The 25,814-nt window shown below is 35.9% G+C and overlaps 1 protein-coding gene across 3 annotated transcripts; it reads left to right on the top strand.

The window, feature by feature from the left end:
* The first annotated feature begins 384 nt into the window (after window positions 1-384).
* Window positions 385-19,909, top strand: ZRANB2 (zinc finger RANBP2-type containing 2). Of its 3 annotated transcripts, none has more exons than XR_013960040.1 (11): window positions 385-702; window positions 4,224-4,276; window positions 4,368-4,476; window positions 5,423-5,505; window positions 10,109-10,185; window positions 10,462-10,596; window positions 12,277-12,446; window positions 13,923-14,009; window positions 16,156-16,311; window positions 17,383-17,452; window positions 17,998-19,909. XR_013960040.1 is itself a non-coding variant. In XM_080658068.1 (11 exons), the coding sequence occupies exons 1-10, from the start codon at window positions 647-649 to the stop codon at window positions 17,410-17,412; spliced, it is 960 nt and encodes a 319-aa protein (XP_080514194.1). In that variant the 5' UTR covers window positions 385-646; the 3' UTR covers window positions 17,413-17,452; window positions 17,998-19,909. The 3 variants fall into 3 exon arrangements, 2 of the variants coding, with proteins under 2 accessions (XP_080514194.1, XP_080514193.1); XM_080658068.1 differs by having other exon boundaries at window positions 17,379-17,452; XM_080658067.1 differs by lacking the exon at window positions 17,383-17,452.
* Window positions 19,910-25,814: the final 5,905 nt, after the last annotated feature.

Raw genomic sequence — 25,814 nt, 5'->3', positions numbered from 1 at the left:
CAATAAAAAATAAAAGATTTTTTAATTTTGGCAATATTCTTGTTCAAAAATTAATGGTCCGTTTCCATGTGTACGCTGCTTATCTGTATTTATGTATCAAAAAACAATAATTTTCTAAACGACATGATGTGTGCATAATAGAACAACATTTTCAATCCTTTATTAAAGTAAGTGTTCCAAAAACTTGGGTAACACGCTGTTCCTAATCCTTTAAAAGTAGACCGAGCAAGGAGCTGTTCCAAGATCCAAGCTGAATACAATCACTTCTGCCGACGTGGCTCCGCCCCTCTGAGCTACGAAAGTACTTTCCTTTTGGGTCCTCCCGCCTGTAGGGGGCTCTCCAAGGCTTCTAGGGCCTGGAGGCCTCCTGCCTGGGGTGTCCCTGCGGCGCCTGTTAGTTTGGCTCGAGAGAATACATTTGCGTTATCACTCTTTTGGCCAGGAAAAAAAATCGCACAGGCATCTAGCTCTGGACAATAACACTCAAACTCAATCCCGGCCGAGTGCCCACATCATCAAACTCTGACGCAGTGGTGGGAAGGAGTCAGGCGGCACGAGGACAGCCTCGGAGTGCCAAAAGTCCCCAGCCCGCTTTCCTCCGGTGAAGACGTAGCTGCGGGTGCCTGTGGTGGTGGCGGCGTTCAAGATGTCGACCAAGAATTTCCGAGTCAGTGACGGTGACTGGATTTGCCCTGACAAAAAGTGAGTTCAGCTAGGGCCCCGAGTTGGAGCGCGGTTTATCGGTGACGTCTTTCTCAGATCGGTTCGGCGCTTTTCCTTTTTACGATCCCCGTTGCCTTCAGCGGGGATGAGGCGGCGAATCGCGGGCTCCTGGGCGGGAAGGAGGCTCCCAGTCTCCTCACGAGGAGGGCTTTCGTGATCATCTCTCCAGCGTTTCCTCGCTCTTATGTCTCCAAGTCAGCCCCTCTTTTTGGAGAGCGAGATTGGCCTCCCCGTTACCCCCACACCCCCGTCCCGCCCCGGCCAGGTTTCAGCGATCAGGAAATCTTCCTCGGTGAGGCCCGCTTGGTATTGGATCTCCCTCACGTGACTTTTCCCCGCAGAACTTTACCTTGTTCGAGGAAAGCGTCTCGCTCTTTTGCTTCTTATAGTTCACCTTTTTGGATTTTCTAAAAAAAACTAAACGTTTCTTCGTAGCGCATATATACCCCCCCCAAAAAAAAAAAACAACAACACACAAATACACAATAACAACACTACCCTTCTTTGGTATGGGAAATTATGACTTTTTTTCTTTTATTTCCCCCACAAGAATTAAACCTTTCGCCTCGTTGGAGCCAAAAGGCTTGAGGCCTGTGTTTCTGCCCCGTGGAAGGCCTGCCGCAGAGAACCACGTGTTAGGACGGCTCTGCCTTTGACGTTGTTGCTGAAGTCATTGTGCTCCATCAAATGGTGGTTTTCATCATACGGAGGGCACTCAAATAGGTGTATCTGTTTGTAAATATATGGAGATTACTGTGGAAAGTAATGGTCAAAAGTATTGGACGCACAACTCATGTCCAAATACAAGCCTTTGATTTCCTGTGCCACAGACAGAGTTCATGGTGGTAAAGAGGAAAAACTTGGAAGCAAACAGATGTGGGTTTAATTTCGGCCCTATTGCTTGTTAACCATGTAACCTCAAGTAGCTTATCTAACTTTGCTTAAAAGTAAAAACTGGAATAGAATGGCTTCCTGAACAATAAATACATGAAATAGCATGGTGTGTGGAGAGTAGTGACATGTAGCAAATACTCATTGACAGCTCTTGGTAGTAGTTTTAGAAAATTAAGTCACTCAAGGAGATTAAGGCCTTATTTCCTTAGCACTTGTTTTCTATCCATACTTTAAGCAGTTTTAGTGAAACATTATGGTTTTTACATAATAAATTGATGGTTCTCACATAATAAATTGATGGTTCTCAATTGCATAATATTCATAGCTATACTATTTATGGTGGCCGCAATCTATAAATAACCCAAAGGTTAATCTATAATTGAAATAAATATTGGTATATTTATACAGTGGAATATTATACTGTGTAAATAGAGGATCTAAATTTACATGAGAAATCATGAATGAATCTCCAAGCAAAACGTTGAACAAATAGAGTAAGATGAAAAAGTATTTTTAAAAAGGCAATTGCATAAAAATTAAGATAATCTGAAGGATTTCAAGTCTATTTGACAATCTCGAACAGGAACAGGAGTGATGTGTTATGAATAGCATTGCTCCTAGAGATAAAACTATTTGAAAACATTCAAAGGGTATTCAACAATGTCTCTCTTGTGGTATTGGTCACTTGTAGAATAACGTGGTTTTGATAGCCTCATTAATGCAACACACCCAAATATTTGAAGGAGGTCTCAGTTACAGACATGTGGATAGAATATTATTTCTACAATCTATATAAATCCAGGGAACACTTCAGAATGTGTTTGGGTCAGAACAGATATTCTTGGGCGTTGGGGGAACCAAAAAGTTATTTGGAATGCTTTGGTTTAGTGGTGATTCCATACTTTACATCTTTATTTTATTCCAGTATAATAGCTTAAAAAAAGTAAACAGTTTTTAAAATTATTTAAGTTTTACATGTCAGACCATTTAACATTCTGTTACTGATACGCACATGCACTATTCAGACCATGTTAGTGAATCCAATATTTTTTTTGTTTTTGTTTAAGTTTATAGACTGTTAGAGGCCCGATGCAAGATTAGGCCTTCTTCCCCCGCCGCTGGCACCAGCTTCCCTCCGACACCTGGGACCAGGGCTGGCTTCCCTCGGGCCCTGGCTTCGTCAGGAAGGACATCCTGTCTAATTAGCATATTACCCTTTTATTATTATAGATAAGTGTAAAGTGATACTGTTAATCCATGTGTTGAGGTTATTGGTTATGATTATAATTTTTTAAGTTAGCTTTCAGAGGTTTGATAATCCAAAAAACTCCATTTCCTTATAATTATTGAACCTATGTATAGTTTTTAGTCAGTAGAATCCATCTATCTTCCTTTCCTTACTATCCCATCTCCTACTTGTAAAAAGAGTCTTTTATCAAGATCCATGAAGCCCTCTATGATTTATTTATTTTCTCTCCATTGGTCCACCCTTAGGATTTTGTATTTCTTATAATACTTAATACATTTGTGTGTGTATATCTTATTTTCTATACTGGGAATTACTTTAAAGTTTTTTGGAACTCCCAGGTACCTTGTCAGTAATTGTAAGTGGAGTCATATCTTACCTCAGCTTTGCAAGGGGATTTTATTAAAATTACAGTTATATTGGCTTAGTGGGTTGGTGCTTCATCCTGTGCACAGTTTCCTTCCAGGTCAGAACTCTGCCATACCTAGGTTTTAGGCCTGATCCCCAGGGTCGGGCATATAGGGGAGGCAACCAGTATCTCCCTCAAATCAGTGCTTCTCCCTCTGCCTACTCCTCTCTCCCCCGCCCCCCCATCCTCCCTCCTTAAAAATCAATTTTAAAAAATCCAGTCATACGCAACTTAACCACAGGGAAATGTTCAGAGAAATGTCATTCGGCCATTTTGTCATTGTGCAAATACAGTTCATGTACACAAACCTAGGTGGTATAGCCTACTTACTACACACCTAGGCTATATGATATATAGCCCATTGCTCCTGGGCTACAAGCCTATATATAGCATGTTAGTGCACAAAACAACACAAGATTAAATCAACCAGTAACAGTAATTTATTGTCATTATCAAGTATTATGTACTATACATGACTGTATGTGCTAAACTTTTATACTACTGGCAGCGTAGTAGTTTTGTTTACACCAGCATCACCACTTGGGTTGCAGTAAGAAGTCACTAGGCAATAGGAATTGAACCACTGTTGTATGTGCTGTTCATTGCTGACCAAAATGTTATTTGGCGCAAAACTGTAATGACATGCACTAACAGGACACAGAGTCATAGAGATCCTAAGTGACTTACCAGGATCACATAAGTAGAAAGTGAGATATTGAGTTTCTTATCCTGCACTTGTGACTTTAAATCGTACATTTTCCCACTAAATTGTGAATACTTTTTTTTTTTTTTTAAATATTAACTACATGGCTTTAGAATGAACTTAGATGGCATTAGAATTTCTGGATCCAGGTATATTGTGAGGGAGGACACATTTGAAAGTTGTGTATATAGGATTTAAAAAAATATATTGATTTAAAATTATCTAAATATTTTTCACTTTATTTTCAGATGTGGAAATGTAAACTTTGCCAGAAGAACCAGCTGTAATAGATGTGGTCGGGGTAAGCATTAAGGAAGCTTCTATTAGGACAGTAGATACAGATAATTTCATTATTTCCCCAGATTCATATTGCATAATTTTTCTATTTTCAGAGAAAACAACTGAGGCTAAGATGATGAAAGCAGGGGGCACTGAAATAGGAAAGACACTTGCAGAAAAGAGCCGAGGTCTATTTAGTGCTAATGACTGGCAGTGTAAAACGTATGTGTTTATTATCATTCACTCTTCTTCCATAAAAATATATCTCATTACTTGTTAATGTTACCAACTCTTATTAGTCACATTAACAAGCCAACGTCACCTTTAAATCAAAGGTCTGTTGATTGTTATTCAGTCTATATCTTATATATAAGTGTAAAGAACTATTAAGTTCTATTTTTTAATGGTAATATTAGTTGTTACAAGGATGGGGTATGTATACCAATAAACATGCTTAAGGTGAGCTGACATCCCCCAAAAAACCTACGTCTATTACTGAAAAAAAATCTCAAAAATTATTATTAATGTGAAATACACCACAAAATTTATTTTGCCTGTTTTCAAAGTAACTTTAGAATCGTGTGCCATAATAATTATTCCTAATTAGATAGATTTCTTAATATTTTAAAGTTTTATATTGATTTTTCCAATATCCATTTTTTTTATGTTGTGCACATGAATCAAATATATAAAAGAGGATTTCATCAGAAGGGGGTCTTATATAAATTTCTGATCCTATAGATATTAATTTGGGCTGAAGAATTTTCCAGCAACAGATTAAGACTGCATTTGGAATTCAGTACTTGAACTGACTCCTCAAAAAGGAAAAAAAAATTACCCTTCTTTGAGGTGAATTCAGAGGCAGAAATTAGTAGAATCTTTGACGTATAATGTTTTCAGAATCTCTATGAATATAATTTGTCATTTCTTTTTCATAAAAAGAAAAAGGCACCATACTATATTGCTTTTGCTTCTCTGCTTTAGTAGTTAGAACCCACATTCTCTCTTCAGAAAAAAAGTACAATGGTACATTTTCCTTGTTTGCAATATTCTTAGTAAATTGTGGTAGTGATTTCATCCTAGTTTTTATTTTTAAATTCTAGAATGTTTAAAAATTTACTATTTTTCTTGTAGTTACCTACTAACTTGGTATTTTTAACTTCTAAAGTTGCAGTAATGTGAATTGGGCAAGAAGATCAGAATGTAACATGTGTAATACTCCAAAGTATGCTAAGTTAGAAGAAAGAACAGGTAAGATAAAAACACATTCTAACAATGATTTCAAAAGAACTAAAAGTTGAATTGATAGTTATATCATCTGAAGAGCACAGTGATTGAGGATTCTTTCTGTTCTATTTTTATGTGTTTTTTTCCTTGATTTTTTTCCCTCATGCTCATAAAAATCAGCTTTTATTTTTTAATTTTACAATTTACAAAGTACAGCATTAGGAAGCTGTAGCCTAACATACAGTGACAGTTTCATTAGGATACTTTCAGAAATGCTCTATTTACTCCCTTTTCCCCCACTGATCTAAATGTTTATTATCCTATACTAGAGGCCCGGTGCACAAAATTGTGCATGGGGGTGGTCGCCCTTCAGCCCAGCCTGCACCCTCTCCAATCTGGGACCCTTCAGGGGATGTCCGACTGCCAGTTTAGGCCCTATCCCAGCAGTCGGACATTCCCTCTCACAATCCAAGACCACTGGCTCCTAACCACTCACCTGCCTGCCTGCCTAATGCCCCCAACTGCCCTGCCGGCCTGATCGCCCCTAACCCCTTGCCAGTCTGATCTCGCTCCTAACTGCTCTCCCATGCTGGCGTAATTGCCCCTGACTGCCTCTGCCTCGGCCCCCACCACCATGGCTTTGTCTGGAAGGAAGTCGGACATCCAGAAGATGGCCAGTCGACCCGGTCTAATTAGCATATCACCCTTTTATTAGTATCCTATATAATAAAGAGCTAATATGCAAATGGTCCTCGCGCCTGGGCCGGGGGACCTGAGGCCTTGCTCCCCGCCCCGGCACTGGGGCCCGGGAACCTGAGGTCGCACCCCCTACCCTGTTGCTGGGCCAGGGTACCTGAGGCTGCGCCCCGGATGGGGCCGGCCGGGTCTGGGTCTCGCTCGATTTCGAGGCACGCATGGGTGGGCGGGGACTTGACTCTGGGTCCTGCGGCACGCCCCAGACTCTGACAGGAGGGAGATTTTCATATACATTTTACTAATTTTCTTTCATCTCTGACACTTTTATTATAGAGAAAGGGCACATAGCAATATTAAAATATTTTCTCTAATTCCCTTTTAATGTGCACAAATTTCGTGCAACAGGCCACTAGTAGATAATAAAAGGCTAATATAATAAAACGGCAGAAAGAACGGTCGCTATGACGCACGCTGACCACCAGGGGGCAGACGCTCAACGCAGTAGCTGCCCCGTGGTGGTCAGTGCACTCCCACAGGGGGAGCACCGCTCAGCCAGAAGCTGGGCTCATGGCTGGCGATCACAGCGGCAGTGGTGGGAGCCTCTCCCACCTCCGTGACAGCACTAAGGACGTCAGTCGGACATCTCCTCACCCCCCGCCACCCCCTGCCCCAAGTGCACGAATTTCATGCACTGGGCCTCTGGTTAAGTATAACTGCAGTAGAAACAATCTTAATACACTGATCTTCATTCTTTTGATTTCATTAGAATAAATTCTCAGAAGTTGGATTGATTAAATTGTTCAAAATATAGAATCATAGAATTTTCAAGTTAGTGCCTTAGTTCTTCCTTTGAAGTACATGTTATATTCATCCTCTTTTATCTGTTCATTTCCATTGTCACAGCCCTAACTTAGGTTTGATTTAAACGTGTGTTCAATATCGTTCACCTCTTTACATTTTATTATGAGACAAATTTGAAAATACTTTTATATTAATACCTACAGAGGTTCTTGGTTGCTTGTGTCACCTAACTATTTTAGCCCTGGCCTATGTGGTTCATTGGATGGAGCATTGGACTGAGTACCAAAGGGTTGAGGGTTTGATTCCCAGTCATGGGTGCATACCTGGGTTGCAGGTTCAGTCCCCAGCTCTGGTCTGGCACATGATGGGGGCAGGGAGGCCACCAGTCAATGTGTCTCTGTCACGTCATCATTTCTCTCTTTTTCTCCCCCTTCCTCCCTTCCACTCTAAAAATCAGTGGAAAAAATATCCTTGGGTGAGGATTAACAAAAAAACAACTGTATTTTAAAGCTGTCTTTAAAAAGCTCAAATCCTTTAAATGGCACTAGAATTACGTTGTTTTCTGTATTCATTCATTGAATAAAAAATTCATTGGCCATTGTGCAAGATGTTGGGGATACTTGGGTAAGCAAAACAGATACCTAGAGCCAAAGATTAATGAAGTCTTTTTAAGAAAGCAGTGTGTTTGATAAAGCATTGTATAAGCTAAGAAGAAAAAAAATTATCTAAGTAACAAGTTGAAGATCATTGCAAGCAAGGGTAAACAGCTTGTGTAAAGGCGCTGAGAGTTGAAAGAATGTATCATATTGGATGTACTAGTTAGCTCCAGAAAACACTTCAGAAAGAGTCAAAAGCCATTTAAATCATGGTGTAAGGAGTTTATTTTATTCTAAATATAATGGGAAATATCTGAAAGATTTTTAACAAGGAAGCAACACCTCAATTTTTTAAAAAATATTGCTGGTTTGTAGAAAAATTTGAGGGAGGGTGGCAAGAATAGAAACAAGAAGACCAATTTTTACAATATTACCTGACAAACTTCAAACCAATGGAACGAAGGAAACACATTATAGGCCATGCCAACTCACCCTTTTTTCAGTGGAAATGATGTGTTCAAGTTTTTTCATGAGAGAGAGCTGTGTGTTCCATGTATCCATCCTTTCATAAGGTGGATTTCTTGTATTGGTTCACACAAAGTTCTATATAATAAAAGTGTAGTATGCAAATTGTCCCCTTGACCAGGAGTTGTACCCGGAGTTTGACCAGGGGGTGGGGCCGGCCGGGGGAAGGATTGGAGGCCCTGGCTGGTGGCCGCTGTGGCAGCAGGCAACTGGGGGGAAGGGAGGAAGTACCCAGCTGGTAGCTGCTAGGGGCTCTACCAGTGCACAAATTTCATGCACTGGGCCTCTAGTACCTTAATAATCTTTTTGTTAACAGATTATTTAGGTGGTTTTTCTGTGGCCTGTATGAGAGAACATGAAAATAGCTTTGTATTTGCTATGATACTCATATTTAAGTAATTTCTACTTACTTATGCAAAAGTACCTATTTGAATTATAGTTCACTTTTTAAATTTTGGCTATAATGTATTCTTTAGCTCTCCATTTTTGCCATATCATTTTTCAACTGTAAATTACTAAATGATGGAGATACCATGGGATTATTTTTTTTTTTTTACCTACTTCTAAGTATTTTGAAGTTCAGATTTTTACTGTGAGTCATCTCGTAGAATTTGTTATCAAACTACTCATACTTTAATCTTGGAATGTACTGATGCAATGTTAACTATATTTAGAGGCAAACTATATTGTTGAATTACAACTGTTCATTGTGTTTGTAATCCAGAATTAACATTGAATATGATTGGTTCTCTTGAGGTGAACATAACTCACTTGTGCTTAGTTCTATCTTTTTATGATATTCCGAAAAACTACAGCCAAAATGTTAAGGAAAAGTTATTGGTATTTAATACACTTTTTACTCATGTTATATGGACAAAAAGAAAAGGAAATTCTTAAATTTTTCCATTGGAGTGCATATTGTCTCTGAAACAAGGTAGGAAGAGGAGGAAAGGGATGATATGCAAGTATTTAAAAGATAAACATTGATACATTGCAGTTTTTACTGGTACAAAGTATAATGAAGAAAAGAAAGAATGTTATATTAAAGAAGATGATATGCTATTCTATTAAAACAGCCGTTCCACTATTCGTGGCTGTTACTGAAATGATAATAGGATAAGGATCATTAATTTAAAGTCACAAATCCCAAATTAAAAGTATTTGTTTGCAAGTTTAACATTTTTCTGGTTCCTGAAGTCCTTAAATCTGGAAATCACTGGCCTCATGTGCTGGTATTGCTCTGGAATGTTAGGTAGATTGTTACTCTTGACTTGATACCTCAATTATTTTTCAGTGGGAGATTTACTCAAACTCTCTCATCTCACTTTCTGTAAAACTAGCTCACTTTCTCATTCCAATCTCTGAAACCTATATGAAAGACTTGGGGGGGGCGGGGAGGGGCGGGAGGGGAAACAGTCTAATTGTAAGTGTTAATTGTGACATCAAAGAATAATGGTTTGCTGATCTTGATTACTTTTTCATAGAACATTTTCAGTTTAAAAGTTAATTGGCTGCTTCAGAGAACCTTCAGTGACTTTTACCTCTATATTCATTAAAAGCAGTTTGGATCTCCATTCTCATTTTGCCTGGTGTAATTTGTAATTTTAGCCCAGCAAAATTTCAATATATCAAGACTGCAGACTATCTGCGATTGGTAAACAGTGAAATTTGATTCTTGGTTCTTGTTTAGGCCAATTCACCCGAAGAATTACGATAAACTACAGAGAAAAGTCCTTTTTACTTTTTAAACTTAGTTAATACCAGAGGTTTGAGGAGATGGAAGTATAGTGACAGGACTTTCTAACCTTTAAGTATCTCGCATTGAGACTTTTCTCTGTAGTGGTTTTGTTTTTTTAAATAATGCTTTTTAAAATACTAGTAACTATTATATGCACAGGCAAATCTCATTGGTAAGATTTTTCTGTTGCTTGGAGATAATTTTGAGGAGTTTTTTTGTTTTGCTATTTTAATGAATTGTCAGTGGATAACAATTTATGCCCTTATTTTAGGATATGGTGGCGGTTTTAATGAAAGAGAAAATGTTGAATATATAGAAAGAGAAGAATCTGATGGCGAATATGATGAGGTAATAAGCTATGCAGTAATGTTCAGTTTGAATACAAATTAGAAAAACATGTTAGAAAGTATCTTAAGTGCAAAGGAAAAATATAAATGTATCTTATTTTTGTAAGTACACTTTGAGTCTTACAAAAACTTACATTATAGGAAATCATAATTGACTTTATATAATTGGCATAATGGACTTAAAATACATATTAATTTAAATACATAAAAATTTTTTTTTAGAAAAAAGTGTTAATACATTTTTAGCTCACAGAAATATTATGAAACTTTTCTCTAGTTTGGACGTAAAAAGAAAAAATACAGAGGGAAGGCAGTTGGTCCAGCATCTATTTTAAAGGAAGTTGAAGATAAAGAATCTGAGGGAGAAGAAGAGGATGAGGATGAAGATCTTTCTAAATATAAATTGGATGAGGTAAATGATTTCTTTTTTTCTCCTTTGTGTTATTTCAGCTGTGACATAACATATGAATGTTTTTAATGACCTTTGGCCTGTGGCGAAGCTATGTTCTGGCTGTGTACTCATTTGTTCTCACAAAGGTTTTGAGCTTTCACTCTGCCAAGCACTATTCTGGCTCTGGAAGTACAGCGATGACTGAGACAGAAACACCCTTCTTTTAATGGAACTTAAGTAAATAAAGATTCCCTGAATAGGAAACAAGCCAGCAACATTTTTAAAAAGTCAACATAGGCTAGTGTAACTAGAGCAAAGGGAAGAATGTGGGAGGGCAGCGACCACATCAGGTCTGGTGTTTGTTCTGTGGGCCTGAGTGTAAAGTTTTATGGTTGGATGTATAGGTCTAGATTAAGATCATACGAGGCCCTTGAATGCAACTAAACAAATCAAAGTTTTTAAGAAACAAATAAGGTATCTGACCTGTATTTCAGAGTGATATGTGTCATTATACCCAGGCGACTATTGAACAACACGGGTTTGAATGGTGCAAGTCTACTTATACACAGATTTGTTTTTCAGTGCATATTATAATGTATTTTCTTGTGATGTTCTTAACATTTTTTCTCTAGCTTTATTGTAAGAATACAGTATATAATACATATACCATATAAAATGTGTTAATTAACTGTTTTCTGCAAGGCTGTTGGTCAATAGCCTGTTACTGCGTAGGTTTTAGGGGAGTCAAAAATTATGCGCGAGTGCCTCTAACCCAGGGGTGGGCAAACTTTTTGACTCGAGGGCCACAATGGGTTCTTAAACTGGACCAGAGGGCCGGAACAAAAGCATGGATGGAGTGTTTGTGTGAACTAATATAAATTCAAAGTAAACATCATTACATAAAAGGGTACGGTCTTTTTTTATTATTATTTCAATAGTTTTATTCATTTCAAACTGCTCTGATACTGTGCTCTCCAGGGGCGTGTCTCCCTACATCACCACGATAACGTGTCTACGCATTCCCAGGGTGATGTCTGGAGACGCTCCGCGGGCATTACAAGGAGCCTCTGGAAGATTGAGAGGTTGTTCCTTCTACTGAATGGGCGGATATAAATCCGCCCACTCAGAAGAAGGAGCTGCGGCCGTGTTTCCCGACGTTGCCATGTTAACACTGCTGCTGGTGAAGGAGCGGAGGGGAGAGCAAGAGAACCCTCCGCTCTTTCGGCTCCGCGGGCTGGATAGAACAGCCGAACGGGCCGGATCCGGCCCGGGGGCTGTAGTTTGCCCATGGCTGCTCTAACCTCTGCATTGTTCAAGGGTCAACTTGAACATTGAGATAATTGGGGAGGCAGAATGGGTTTTGAATTAGATCACATAAAAGGTTACTGTAATATCAGAGAAAAGAATGAAGTAGTAAGGGATATGGATTCAATGACTTTAATGGGAGTAAAATTGAAAATTCTTGACATTATTTGGTACTACTTTATGACAGAAAAAGAGGAAATAAGTACTACAAGGTTTACTTCTTTGAAATATTTGAGATAGTTGTTAAGTCTGCTTAGCTTGAGAGTGAATTTGCTGAGATATTAGTGATGTGATGTATATCCATATGGTGATGTCCAATACCTAGAACTGTTCATCATCCCTATTAGATAGCATTAATATCTAAATGTCAAGTATAATTGACTGAATTTTTGTTAGGATGAGGATGAAGATGATGCTGATCTCTCAAAATATAATCTTGATGCCAGTGAAGAAGAAGATAGTAATAAAAAGAAATCTAATAGACGAAGTCGCTCAAAATCTCGATCTTCGCATTCACGATCTTCATCACGCTCATCCTCCCCCTCAAGTTCAAGGTCTAGGTCCAGGTAAACGGGTACAGGTCAAGGGTAACACCAGTCAAAATGTCAGTATCTAACTTCTTTATTTATAAATTTTGTTTTTATTGACTGAATAAGCTTTCCTTTTATTTTAGAGATTTCTTTCAAGTCACCTTTTAAAAGATAATTTTTTCTTAGTACCTTGAAGTTACTGTCCAGTATTTTCAGAAATGCAAATTTTAATATGAAACTTCCTCAGTCCATTTATCTCCAGACCTTTTATTAAAATAGACTTTAAAGATCTAATTAAATCATTACATAAAGTGTATTATCTACCTATATAGTTTACATTTAGAAATTTTTAAGTAAAGTGAATATTTGTTTTCACTGATAAAGGCTAATATAGAAATTTTCTAGGCCTTAATTAAGTTTTTGCTTATTACATAGTGCTTAGATAATTTACTTTGTCATAGGTATTCTGAATAAAGGAGAAAATTCAGTCATATAAGTTCTATTGGCTTAATGCTTATAATTTTTAGATGTTCAGGAATAAATTAGAGGAGTCAGTTAGTGGTGTACTTGAATATTGTTTGGTAGTAATGTAAAATTTTAGTAAGTATTTCCTGGTTGAGTAGTCAAGAATAAAAATAAAATTTTATGTGAGAAAAATCATTGCTTTGTATAAACTGTTCCCTTGAAGAATTCTTATTCAGTTTAAGTTAATCAACACGCAATGAATTTTTAATGTATTTAGGAAAAATTATTAGCTAATTGAGTACTTAACAATTAGTTAAAGCTTAAAAGTAATTGATTCTAAAGATAATTTTAAGATGAAAATGTTACATTCTTTTGCTGCAGGCTATTTTAAGGAAATTAAAGGTGTAAGATTAGTACTGAATTTTACTTCTGTTGTGACTTCTGAAATTTAAATGGACCATATCTCTCCTGTGTCATTTTTTAATATAATTACCTAAAACAATGACAGGGTTGTTAATGTATTTTCCCTTTAATTCTCTAACATTTGAGCAGGAAGAAAAATAGGGTTAATCAAACATACACATGTCAACATTTAAAGCTTCATACTAAATAGTGAACGAGGAAATGGAAGGAATTTTATAAGGAAAATTAATAGATATTCCAGAGAGTTAATTAAACATAAACTGCAACATTCGAATTCTTGGATATGTTAAGTCCTGTTAAGTTACTTTTAAATATTGTAAATGTAAAGTATTCAGTGTTAATAAAATGTTTTAATTTGTACAATCTTGAGTAATATTTAGAGTAATTTTGTCATACTTGAAAAGTGATAGTTGATTATTTTCAAAAAATTACCTATATCTTTAAGTTTTTGCATAAATGTCAAAACAAAAAGTTACTTTAAAATATTGTGTTATGAAAACATATATCAAATAGTTGTCCTGTTATATGAAAATGAATTCTAATGCATATCTTTCTTTCAGTGTTCATATCACAAAGTTCAATTAAGTGGTCCTGGGAAAAAAAAATTCTTCCATGTTGTTCCAGGTCCCGTTCAAGAAGTTCTTCCAGTTCGCAGTCAAGATCTCGTTCCAGTTCCAGAGAACATTCGAGATCTCGTGGGTCGAAATCAAGGTGAATGAGGTAGCATCTCTCTGTAAAGCAGAGAGAAAAAAGTATTTAAAGGCCGCAGAAGGTGTTGCTGCTTTTTTTCTCTTATTTTGCTTCTACTTGTCAATTTTATTTTAGCATTAGAAAACTAATGCACTTGCCTTGGCTTAATTTTCTCACCATGAGATGTTTCCATTGCCTGCAGTGTGCCAAGACATTCCCATGATTGAATTAAGGTTATTTTGCATTATGCAAGGTTTGTTATTTGTGCTAAAATGTGATGAAGTAGGAAGATAGAGCCAAGTCTTATTACCAAATATCTCATACATTAGTTATGTTTGCAGTAGTAGTTCAAATAAAATTAGAGATATGCAAATAAAAAGGAAATGTTTATTTTTGTTTTTTGTTAATCCTCACTGGAGGATATTTTCACCTTTGATTTTTAGAGATTGGAAGGGAGGGAGAAGGGGGAAGGAGAGAGAAAGACACACACACATTGCTTCCCACATTCACCCTGAATGGGGCAGGAACCTGCAGCCCAGGTATGTGCCCTTGACCAGACTCAAACCTGTGACCCTTCTGGTACTCAGGAACACTGGCCAGGACTTTTTTCTCATTTTTAAAAGGAAGAAAAATAAGTTTGCCTCAAAACAGATTTTGTTTTACAAGGCAATTGTTTCAATATTTACAGAAATTATTTTGTTAATTATATCAGATAAAGTTTCTGGGGGGAGGGTCTTATACATATTTTCATTTCTCTGTAATATCACATAGACTATTATATAAGCAGTATGTGAGAGCAGACACTTCTCTTAAATTCCACAAACTAAATCAAGAAGTTGGTTGGTTAGTCTAAGTAGAGTGTGATCTTAAGTAATATTGTTGTTAACTCTAGGTTGCATTTAGTTATACAAGTTCTAAAAAAGCACATGAGACACTAGTTTTTCTAAACATTGTCAAAATATACTGCATCTCTTTTTAAGTTAATTTATTGATCTAGTAAAGGCATCTAACATGAATAAGGAAAACACAAAAAATTGCACTTACGTGGAACTTTACTCTGAAGTTTAGTGGTAGCTCCTTTGGTAAAAATAATAGCTTAATAACTTATTAGAGCCAAGTCTATAGCATTAGAGGGCAACAACAGTTTAACAACATTAAGAAGAAAAGAATGATATGCACATTTGTATTAATCCAATACAAAAAGAGAGCAAATGAGTATTGTTACTGTGGTGATGATGTATATTTATCATTGTTTTAGTCTTTTGAGTGCTTCGTAGGTGAAGATAAGTTCTAGTTCCCTTTGGGAAGCACTGTAATAAGGTTTACAGAGCAGCCTTTATATTCTTCCCAAATATTTTTTCATTGCTTATAACTTTCCAAAGAATTCTCCTTTTGGGCTTTCTAAGTTTATGTTAAGCCCAAAGGTGAATTTTTTGGGAAGTTTGAGCTAAATTACTTCAACCAAAATATGTAAATGAAGAAAAAATTGCATTTAAACATTTGCATGTTTACCACTACCTAAAACATGTGAATGTCAACACTTCGTACTTCATGAATAGTGGGCCTTCATAAAAATAAATATTGCTGATATAAATAAAGTTTTAAAGTTACTCATTTTATTTTTCTTTGAATACTTAGCAGTTTAATAGTTGCTGTTTTTCTCATTTCTGTCCCCTTTCCCTGCTTTTTCTATAGCAACTTAACTAATGTTTTATAATTCCACAAGGAATTGTTATGTTTACTTTTCTCAGGAGGTTGTGTATATATGATATATATTTTTCTCCAAATGGAAGGATGTATTTTCTAGACAAAATGTGTAAATGCACAGTTTACCTGTTGGTTTTGCTATTTATGTATACTTTAAAATGAAAGCCTTAAGTTTTAAAAAAATATATAAAATTCTACTTTAATATATTGGGCTGGTTTTTAATCATAAGTAGTAAACACTTATCTTACAATTTTAAAAAGAGATGAGATTAAAGTAAATGTATTTAAATAGAATTGTTTTTATGGTTGAACCAGAAGTCTTCTGTTGAGTAAGCAGTAAGTATTTCTTCTCATAAAATTTTCAGTTATAAATCCTTTTTGTTTTTGGAGCTTTTAACTAAATGATCTGCCTCATTTCTTCTTTTAATGAAATGTTTGATTTGTTTCTCAATCAATGAAGATCCAGCTCCAGATCCCACAGGGGCTCTTCTTCCCCACGAAAAAGATCTTATTCAAGTTCATCATCTTCTCCTGAGAGGAACAGAAAGAGAAGTCGTTCTAGATCTTCATCTGGTGATCGAAAAAAAAGACGAACAAGATCACGGTCACCCGAAAGGTTTGGGTTTCTGTAGAAATAAGAATGGGTGTTCTTAAGTGTGTTTAATAGATTAAACTTCTAGTCAAGGATTAGATTTTTATAATCTCCTTTAGTCCAACTTTAGATTTTACTTTTCAACTTTAAACTTCAAAAAACATTAATTACTTTGTTTATCCTTTGTGCTTTGATCGGGTTGTTTAGAAAAGTTGTAGATCAAGCCACTCTTCTATCTGTTCATTTTATTACTTAAATACTTATTTTCATATATAATTATAGCCAACTCTCGGTTATTTCTGTCTTTTAAGATTTTAATTCAAAAGCTGTGTGTTGAAGTAATTTAGTTGATTTTTGTATGTATTTAATTGATATTATAAATTTTACATTAAATATTAGAAATTAGTATTCTAGGGCATCTAGTAAAAATAATTATTCAATATCATTGGAAATCTGTCCTCATTTAAATATGTGTAAATGCATTTTCACAGCAAATTATTGTTTTATACTCTTTATAAGGAAATTGTTCTTGTAGCTAATACATTTTTCATCTTGCAGTACAAATCCCTTTTTTTTTTTCTTTTTAAGAAAGACCGTTACTTGATTACGTTATCTATGTGGACATTTTTTAGTTTGGAGAGCATGTCATCTGTCAGCCTTTCCTACAACAGGCTAATTAATTAACTTTCCTCTTGATTCTCAACATCTAATTATACAGTCAGTTTAATGGCTTCCTTTGTATCCTTGGCATATTATTCTTATCCTTTCTGCTTCTGAGAGTAATGATTAGGTAAAATCTGATTGTTGGTTTAGTGGTAGTATGCCTCATGATTCCTATTTGTATAGAATGATTAGTTTTGCTTCTTCACATTTTGAAGTTTAGATATTAAGGTTACACACAACTAGTCTTCTTTCTCTGCATTTGGTTTGATTTTGTTTTTGATTTTCTTTTGTAAGAAAATAACTCCATACATGAGTGAAATTCATTCTGTTGATTTCTTAATACTTCTGCAAATTTTTATTTTAGCCACATATAATCCCCCTAGTTTGTTGTCATCTAAACTTAATGAACATGTTCTCTATTCCATAAGCCAGGTGATTGGTGAAAACACTAAACAACCCTGAGCCCAGGGCCAACCCCTCGGAACACCACTACTTTACCCAGGTTGATATATTGACTTATTCATATTAGCTGCATGAATATAACCATTTAACTAATTGTACAATCATCTTGTGAGACCTAGATTTCCAAAATGTAGTTATTTATGAATATATATTCTCATACACAGTCAGAAGCCTTGCTGTATCTGTTTTACATACAGACTTACCACAATATCTACAGTGTTATCACAGAGATTGTTTTAGTTACTCTTCCATTAACAAGTTTATATGCCTTTGTTGTATATTATCTGTAATTCTACATGTTTTTGCAAGGCTTTTCTTCCTTACCTTAAATAATTGAGAGGTGGCTATATCTTGAAATGAGAGATTTTTTTAATTATAGAGAATTTTAAATTATACTGTTAACTGGGCTCACATCCAAAGTCTAAACACTAATTTTATGTGTATAAGTTTATGTCTTAGATTTTAATTATTTTTTTCTAGTATAATTAGGTTTGATTTTTGTATATTCTCAAAGTCTTATGAATGAATGATGATATCCAACTCCAGCTTGTTAAGACTACCTGCTTTCTCCATTATGTCTTACAGGCACCACAGGTCATCTTCTGGATCATCCCGTTCTGGTTCCCGTTCAAGTTTAAAAAAGAAATAATGTATTAAAATTTACATCTTAAAAAAAAAAAAATCCAGTACAGTGCATGAAGCATATTTTTTAAGAAGTTGGTGTCTTACTTGGTCAAAAGTGCTAAGTCTTCTAGTAGAGGTGCATGCCTTTCATTGCTTTTCAGAACAATACAGCTGTGTTTATTTGTGAAATTAAAAGTAAATAGTATTTTAAGCCATAATGTCCCAAAATAGATGCTCTATTTATCGTTCTTTATTTACAGCCATTTTTTTTTTAAAAACCATCTCATCTATAACAAAGTACTTGGTTTCTTTTTGTTTTTGTTTTTACTTTGTTTCCTAATTTGAATTCTTGTTTTTCTCATTTCCAAATAGGAATTATTTAGTGACTTAAGGTTACCTTAAGCTTGCCTGAACTTTGGACATGGAGGCAAGACTGTGGTGAAGTAGTTGGAAACAATCTGTTTATGTTAATCTGAGAAAATGAGTCAGCCTCTTTATGTTAACCTATGTCAAAGTGATTCTTCTCAGAAAAAGTTAAACTAGGTGTAAAACAGCCAACTAGAAACTTCATTCTTAAATTCCCTATGCTAAGGGTGCCTTAGAATCATTGTCTGTCTTTTATTCAGTTTTGTTTTTTGCACCACATTTAATGAAGAAAAATCTTGTGAATTGTGGAGGGTGAAAGGTGTTCCATATTTCTCACTCTCTGACATATAATTTTGAGCAAGAATATCTAACAGTTCATTTCTAATCTGATATGGTTGTCTGATGAGAAAAACATTTCAAAATGTTTATCTTACTATTTTAAGAAGCTTTGTGCGATGTCCTTTAAAAATCCAGTTATCACATATGATAGGGTAGACAAAGCTAAATTATAGTTAATGAAGAAAGCTTCTAAAGTATAGTTCTCTTTGGGTGAAAGACCAACAGAGACATTGTTAATTTAAGCAAACCTTTGCTGTGAGATGTTTAACTTTAAACACTTAATAAAATTTTCTTGAGTAATAAATGAATATTTATTTCTGCACGACACAAGCAGAAATAATTGTTCCTGTTCACTTGAAATTACTTATGGCTTAAAATACTTTGAGTTTGTTTTATTTCTCAAAATTAAAATCTGGTCACGAGCTTTATTATGTCTTTTGGTTTAAAAACAAAAGGTTTCTTTTAACAGTATCTTCAGTGACAATGCAAGGTAAGTATGTTAAGGAAAATCAGCAGTTGTGCTTGAGGACTTTTTGTCATGGGGATTAATACCCATTATTCTTGTTCTGTTTTTTGGGGGGTTTTTTTGAACAGTAATGTCTTCTGCATTTAAAAACTAAAATGCTTTAAGGTATTTTGTAGACAGACCAAACAAAATTATATTTGTTTCTTTATTTTAAAATGAGTGATTTTTCTCTTCACTTGATCTAAAGATGAAATCAAAATATCTTATGTAGAAATATTTTGATAATATTTTTACAATGAACTTGCCCCTTGTTTTTTTGTCTTAATTTTCTTTGCTACATTTACTGTAGTTTGCACAAGAACTTTTCTCTCTTGTAATTGTGCCTCAGACTTCTTGAAAGTCGACCTCCTAAAATGCCCAGATGATCTTTTAGATTCTACATGTTACTATTGGTTTATTCTTGTGCTTTCTGTATTTAAACTTTGGCTGTACTAAGTAAATGCAAGATTATAAATTTAGCTAATAGTCGTTTACAGACAATTCAGATGATTATGATTTCATTTGGTTTAAGCTGTAGTAGTCCATAAGGAAATGATGCTGTAGACAAATGTAAATAAAGCTTGTGAGTCAAGCATCAAGTGGTGTTTGTTAGAAATAAATTAGAATTTTTAAATGCTGATTTAATGTTCATTTTTAAAGCTATTTGCAGTCTTGTTTGTTACTTCTTAGTGTGCATTTTAAACTCTTTATATTCACTTACCCTGTATATAACGTCATCTTGTTTTCATATAGGAGTGCTTGGTTTAAAACATTACAAAGCATTATCACTATCACCTTGGGTACTCCAAAATTTTGTGACTTTTTAATGTAGATTTTAAATTAGTTTAATACTTTCTACCAGAACACTAGGTATCTATTTCATAGCACACCATAGCATGCTTCCTGAATTACTCCCCACCCCCCACCCCCGAGAGGGAGAGAGATAGAAAGAAACATCAATGATGAGAGAATCACTGTTCAGCTGCCTCCTGCATGCCCCACACTGGTGATCGAGCCCACAGCCCAGGCATATGGACTGACTGGGAACAGAACCCGTGACCTCCTGGCTCCTAGATCAATGCTCAGCAACGGAGCCATGCTGGTCAGGCTCTGAATTACTCTTAAAACTAACTTTATTGCACTCAATAACTGTTCTTTTAACTGCTAAGTTATATTAAGTTTCTATTTGCAGTCCTTTCACCAAGTTCAGAATAAGCCCTAAATGTAAGACCATCTCTAGGCACGTTTATCAAGATAAAACAAGTCTTATCTCAAAGTTTCCTGTCTCATCTCTTCTTCCTATGTGGCATTCATAGCCTGTCTTATAGATGTTGGTAAGAAGACACGTAATTAAAAGTCAGTTTAAGGTGTGTAATAAGTGGTTTACAGGTATTTAATTTTTTCTGTCACCCTTACATAATATGTCCCATTTAACATAAAGGAGGATTACACAGCTTAAGGAAATTAAAAACTTGCCCAAGGGAGCCACAGGTATGGCTGAATGGGGATTAACCCCCAAATCTGATGGCAAAATTCAGTATTACCTATGATAACCAAATAACCTTTTTGAGAAGATAATGTTAAGCCAAATGGTCAGATGTTTTTTTAATCTAGTGATTTTACAAGGTAATAATTTCAGTCATGTATGGGAAGATAGGTAGACATGTTCAGTTTGTGGAATACCTTAAATTTACAGAAAAGTTGAGATTATAGAGAGAGTTTCCATAAACTCCCCATCCAGTTTCTACCATCATTAAGATATTACCACATATTTTTGTCAAAACTAAGAAAGCAGCATTGGTATATTATTACAGTTCAGATTTTATTTGAATTTTACCATTTTTCCATTACTTTGTTCTTAGATCCAATCCAGGTACCACATTTTCCTCTCTGGTCTGACTTTTTTTTTTTTTTTTGCTTTTGATGACTGACAATTTTGAGGAATAGTGGCTGGGTAACCTGTAAATGTCCTCTCATTTTAAGTTTGTCTATATTTTTCCTTGTTATTAGACTGAGGGTATAGGTTTTTGGAATATGAATACCATAGAGGAAAAGTGCTCTTTCCACATCATACCAGGGTTACATGGTATCCATATGACATCACTGGAGACATTAACCTCCGTCACTTGGTTAAGGTAGGAATTGCTCTAATACACTTGTAGTTAGTGTCTTTCTTCTTAACCTACTTCCATTTTTTGGTAGCAAATCATTAAGTATAGCCCACCTTCAGTGTAGGGATGGGAGTGGCAGTATTAAATGCCGTCTCCTGTGGGGGAAGGCTGTCTCGTCATAATTTGGATTCTTCTGTAAGAAAGTTTTGTCTGCTGCTTGATACCAGCATGGACTCATGCATATTTATTTATTTTAGACTTTAGGTCATAGTCCAGTGCAGTGTTTAGTTTATGGTTCAAATTGTTCCATCTTTAGCCATTGGGAATTTTTTCAGGTTGGCTCCTGTGTCTTTGACATGCCTCCATACTCCAATAGAACAGAAAGTAAATGATGGAGAGAAGGAAGAAGCATTAGAGAGGTTCATCAAATACTTAAGGGAATAGGATCTAGCAATGTGGTGGCAATGGCATCAACCTTAAATAGGGGCCTTGACAGTTAATTAGGGTAACAGGAGGAATGGATCCATGTAGTAGTAGAGCTAAGTTTGTAGTCACTGAGAGTGACCAGTAAACAATGTTAACAATTTTTTTCCCAGCCACACTGTAGCACATGGGTGCTTACCCAGGATATGGGGTGTTGTAGCATTAAACACAGAAACAGAAGATGAACATGTATTAAGTAATAGTTCCTAAATGTCTGTATTTATCAAAATAAAAGGTACTAGCATAAGAAAAACATAATATCCAGGTAAATTCACAAAAACTGTAATGAATTATTAAAATACATCTAAGAAGATTATGAAGAAAGCTATATAACATTACTCAATTAAGTAAAAGACCTGGATTTAAAGCTAAAAATGTATAAGACAACCCCTTTCTTATTCAATCCAGTGGAAGAACATTCCTTAGAATTTTTCATGGTAGGGAAAAAAAAAACTGGTAAAATGGGAAGAATCAGTTTTGCCTGAATGAAACCTTATAGATTAATAAGGTGAGCTAATTTGTAAGGGTTCAAGGTTTGATCACATCTTTAGGGGACCAAAAATAACTGGCTATGGGAAACCTTGGAAAATGAGAGGAATTTGTAATACTGGCTGAATTAAACCGTACCACATTGAACACTGATTGAAACGGATGAGGTAAAGACTTTTACAGTACCTCCAAAATAAAACATCTGTAGCCTATTAGTGGAGTCATCACAAAGGTTGAGTACCTCCAACCTGAATGTGACATGAAGTACTAGTAATGTTTGCTTTAATGGGTGTGATCCAGTTTACAATTGGCAGTGATAATTGATTTCTATATTTTTCCCCCTAGAGTTAAAAATACCTGCTTTGAATTTTTCATGGTAGCTCTATGATCCCGGTCATGTTCTTTATGTTTGGCACATAAGTATATAACAAATATTGGCTGTTATTTTACCCTTTACTCATGTCTTCAGATATTTCATATAATGCTAACACTCAAATTTTATTTCCTACTTAGTCCTTTCTACAGCACCAAATCCGTATCTCTACCCACCGTGTATCTGTCTCCCTTTAAATAAATGTCAGTTTCACCGTATCTAAATTCCCCCAGTGTCCACCAAAACCAGTATTATATTTCATATCAATAAACAGCATTATCAGTAACTTGGGAATTTTAGTTTTATTTTCTTTCCTCTTTGTCTTTACAATTAAATTGGGGCGACATTGGTCAATAGGAAGGAATGCTTAGATTCTCTTTTGCTTCCCTACTCTAAACCAAATCTGATTTACTTAGAATTAATAGTTCTACCTCAAAGCCTCAAAACCACACTGCTCCATTACTACTGCCACTACTTTGGTTTGTAAGCTAAGATACTACAGTTGCCTCCTAAATGGTCATCTGGCCTCCAGTTCTGTCTGGCAAATAGAAGGTTTTACATAGTATTTGCTGAATTAATTTGTTTCACCAAACAGTAATACCAAAATGGTCTTTTTAACTATCAATTCTGTAATATGTCATTTCTTTCAGTGTCTTTCCATGGCTTTCAGGATTAAACTACAATCCTTTTATATGTCATAAAAAGGTCATGTTTGTTTTTTTAAGTACTGACATCTCACCACCTCATCCTCCCAAACTCCAAATCTAGTATACCTGGGCACACATGAGCTACTTGAGATAGACTTTCATTGTTGTACAGGCTTCCTATGATTTGAATGCCCTGCACATGCTCCACTGTCATCCCTTTCACACTTGGCCTTCATAACTCAATTGAGAATACTAAGATGCCATCCCTGGTACTTCTGAGTTATAGGAATTAGGTGAATTTCTTGATAGACCATGTCACTACCTAGTAGTCCTAGCCCTTCGAACAGCCTGTCAGGCAATCAGTGTTTGACAAGGGAGTCAGTTAATATGTGCTATATTTCTTTTTTTTAAATATATATATATATGTATATATATATATAAACATACATACATACATACATATATACATATATATACACATATATTTTTTTTTATTTTTTTTTTAATCCTCACCTGAGGACTTTTATTTTTTATTTTATTTTATTTTTTTTAATATATATTTTATTGATTTTTTAGAGAGGAAGAGAGAGGGATAGAAAGTTAGAAACATCGATGAGAGAGAGACATTGATCAGCTGCCTCCTGCACGCCCCCCACTGGGGATGTGCCCGCAACCCAGGTACATGCCCTTGACCGGAATCGAACCCGGGACCCTGCAGTCCGCAGGCCGACGCTCTATCCACTGAGCCAAACCGGTTTCGGCTACACATATATTTTAATATATTTTTATTCAGAGAGGAAGGGAGTAGGGGAGAGAGAGAGAAACATCAATGATGAGAGAGTCATTGATCTGCTGCCTCCTGCACTACTCCTGGGGATCGAGCCCACAACCCTAGCATGTGCCCTTGATTGGAATTGGGCCTGGGACCCTTCAGTCCACAGGCTGATGCTCTATCCATTGAGCCAGACCAGCTAGGGCTATGTTAACATTTCTTAATAGAAGTTCAGTAGAAGTAAATAGCTCAATCAATATTCATTGTTGTGAATTTTAAAATGTAAGATGCAGGAGTAATACAATTAAATTGGTGGGTTAAAATCCTTTCTAGGGTAAAAATTTAGTTAAAATATATAATGTCCTCCTATATAATAAAGTAATATGCAAGTTGACCATCACGCCCTCGCACAGATGGCTGCTGCCATGTGGTCACAAGATGGCTGGCAGGGGAAGACAGTTGGTGATCAGGCCAGCAGGGGAGGGCATTTGAGGGGGACTGGGCTGGTAGGGGAGGGCAGTTAGCGGTCGATCAGGTTGATGGGAGTGGTTGGGGTGATCAGGCTGGCAGGCAGAAGGGGTTAGGGGCAATCAGGCAGGCAAGCGGTTGGGAGCCAGCAGTCCCGGATTATGAGAGGGATGTCTGACTGCAGTCGGATATCCCCCGAGGGGTCCCAGATTGGAGAGGGTGCAGGCTGGGCTGAGGGACAGCCCCCAACCCCAGTGCATGAATTTTGTGCACCAGGCCTCTAGTGTGAATATATACTTTAAATTTAAAAAAATATATTTGAACATGTGGTATTTCAATTATCTTACTAATTTTAGTCCTCTGGTTTATTGATTAAGCAGACATGCCAGTTTGTGCACTCAAAGGAAAACAAAATAACCAGAGTTAAATCAGTAGACCCCTAGGAAAGCTATCAGGTTTCTTAAGCAAATCATGTCTTTCAGAAATTGTTATTAGAACTTTTAGTCACTAGAGGGTGCTGGTGACCAAAATTCAGAAATAAATACTTTTTCTGCTCTAACATCAGAAAGTACCAAACAGGCACCTGGCCTGGTAGCTAGGTTGTGGGTCCAGGCACATATTCAGGTTGCAGGTTCAGTCCCTGGTTGATTCCCAGTCAAAGTGAGAAGCAGCAGCAGCCTATGGATATTTCTCATACTCACGGATGTTTCTGGCTCGCTCTCTAAAATCAGGTATTTTTTAAAAGATGCCAAACAATCCAACTGTCAGTGTCCTATTTGTGTGAATCCTCAGATCCCCCAAATCACTGTTTTGCAATGTGAATAGCTACAAAACAGACAAAAATAGAATGAAGGAAAACACTGAAAGAAGGAAAGTGTTACACAAGAGATCTAATGGTGCATTAGTGTAGAGGTGAGTAAAGGGGTTAACATTAACTCTTGGATACTACATGGCCTGATGTTTGTTCCCATTATATGAAGTCCAATTGGCTACAGTATGCATTGCAATGGAGAATTTTTTTTTAAAGTTACGATTTCACATTTTTATATTTTTAAAGAATTTTAAATTTTATTTTTCAATTACAGTTTTTATTCAATATTATTTTGTAATAGTTTCAGGTGTATAGCATAGTGGTTAGACAATCATATACTTTACAAAGTATTCCCTCTAATATTTCTAGTGCCCACCTGGCACCATACATAGTTATTGCAGTATTATTGACGTT

Source organism: Plecotus auritus (assembly GCF_963455305.1).
Source record: "Plecotus auritus genome assembly, chromosome: 2".
NCBI classification, from domain to species: domain Eukaryota; kingdom Metazoa; phylum Chordata; class Mammalia; order Chiroptera; family Vespertilionidae; genus Plecotus; species Plecotus auritus.
This window is presented reverse-complemented; position numbering and strand designations above follow the sequence as displayed.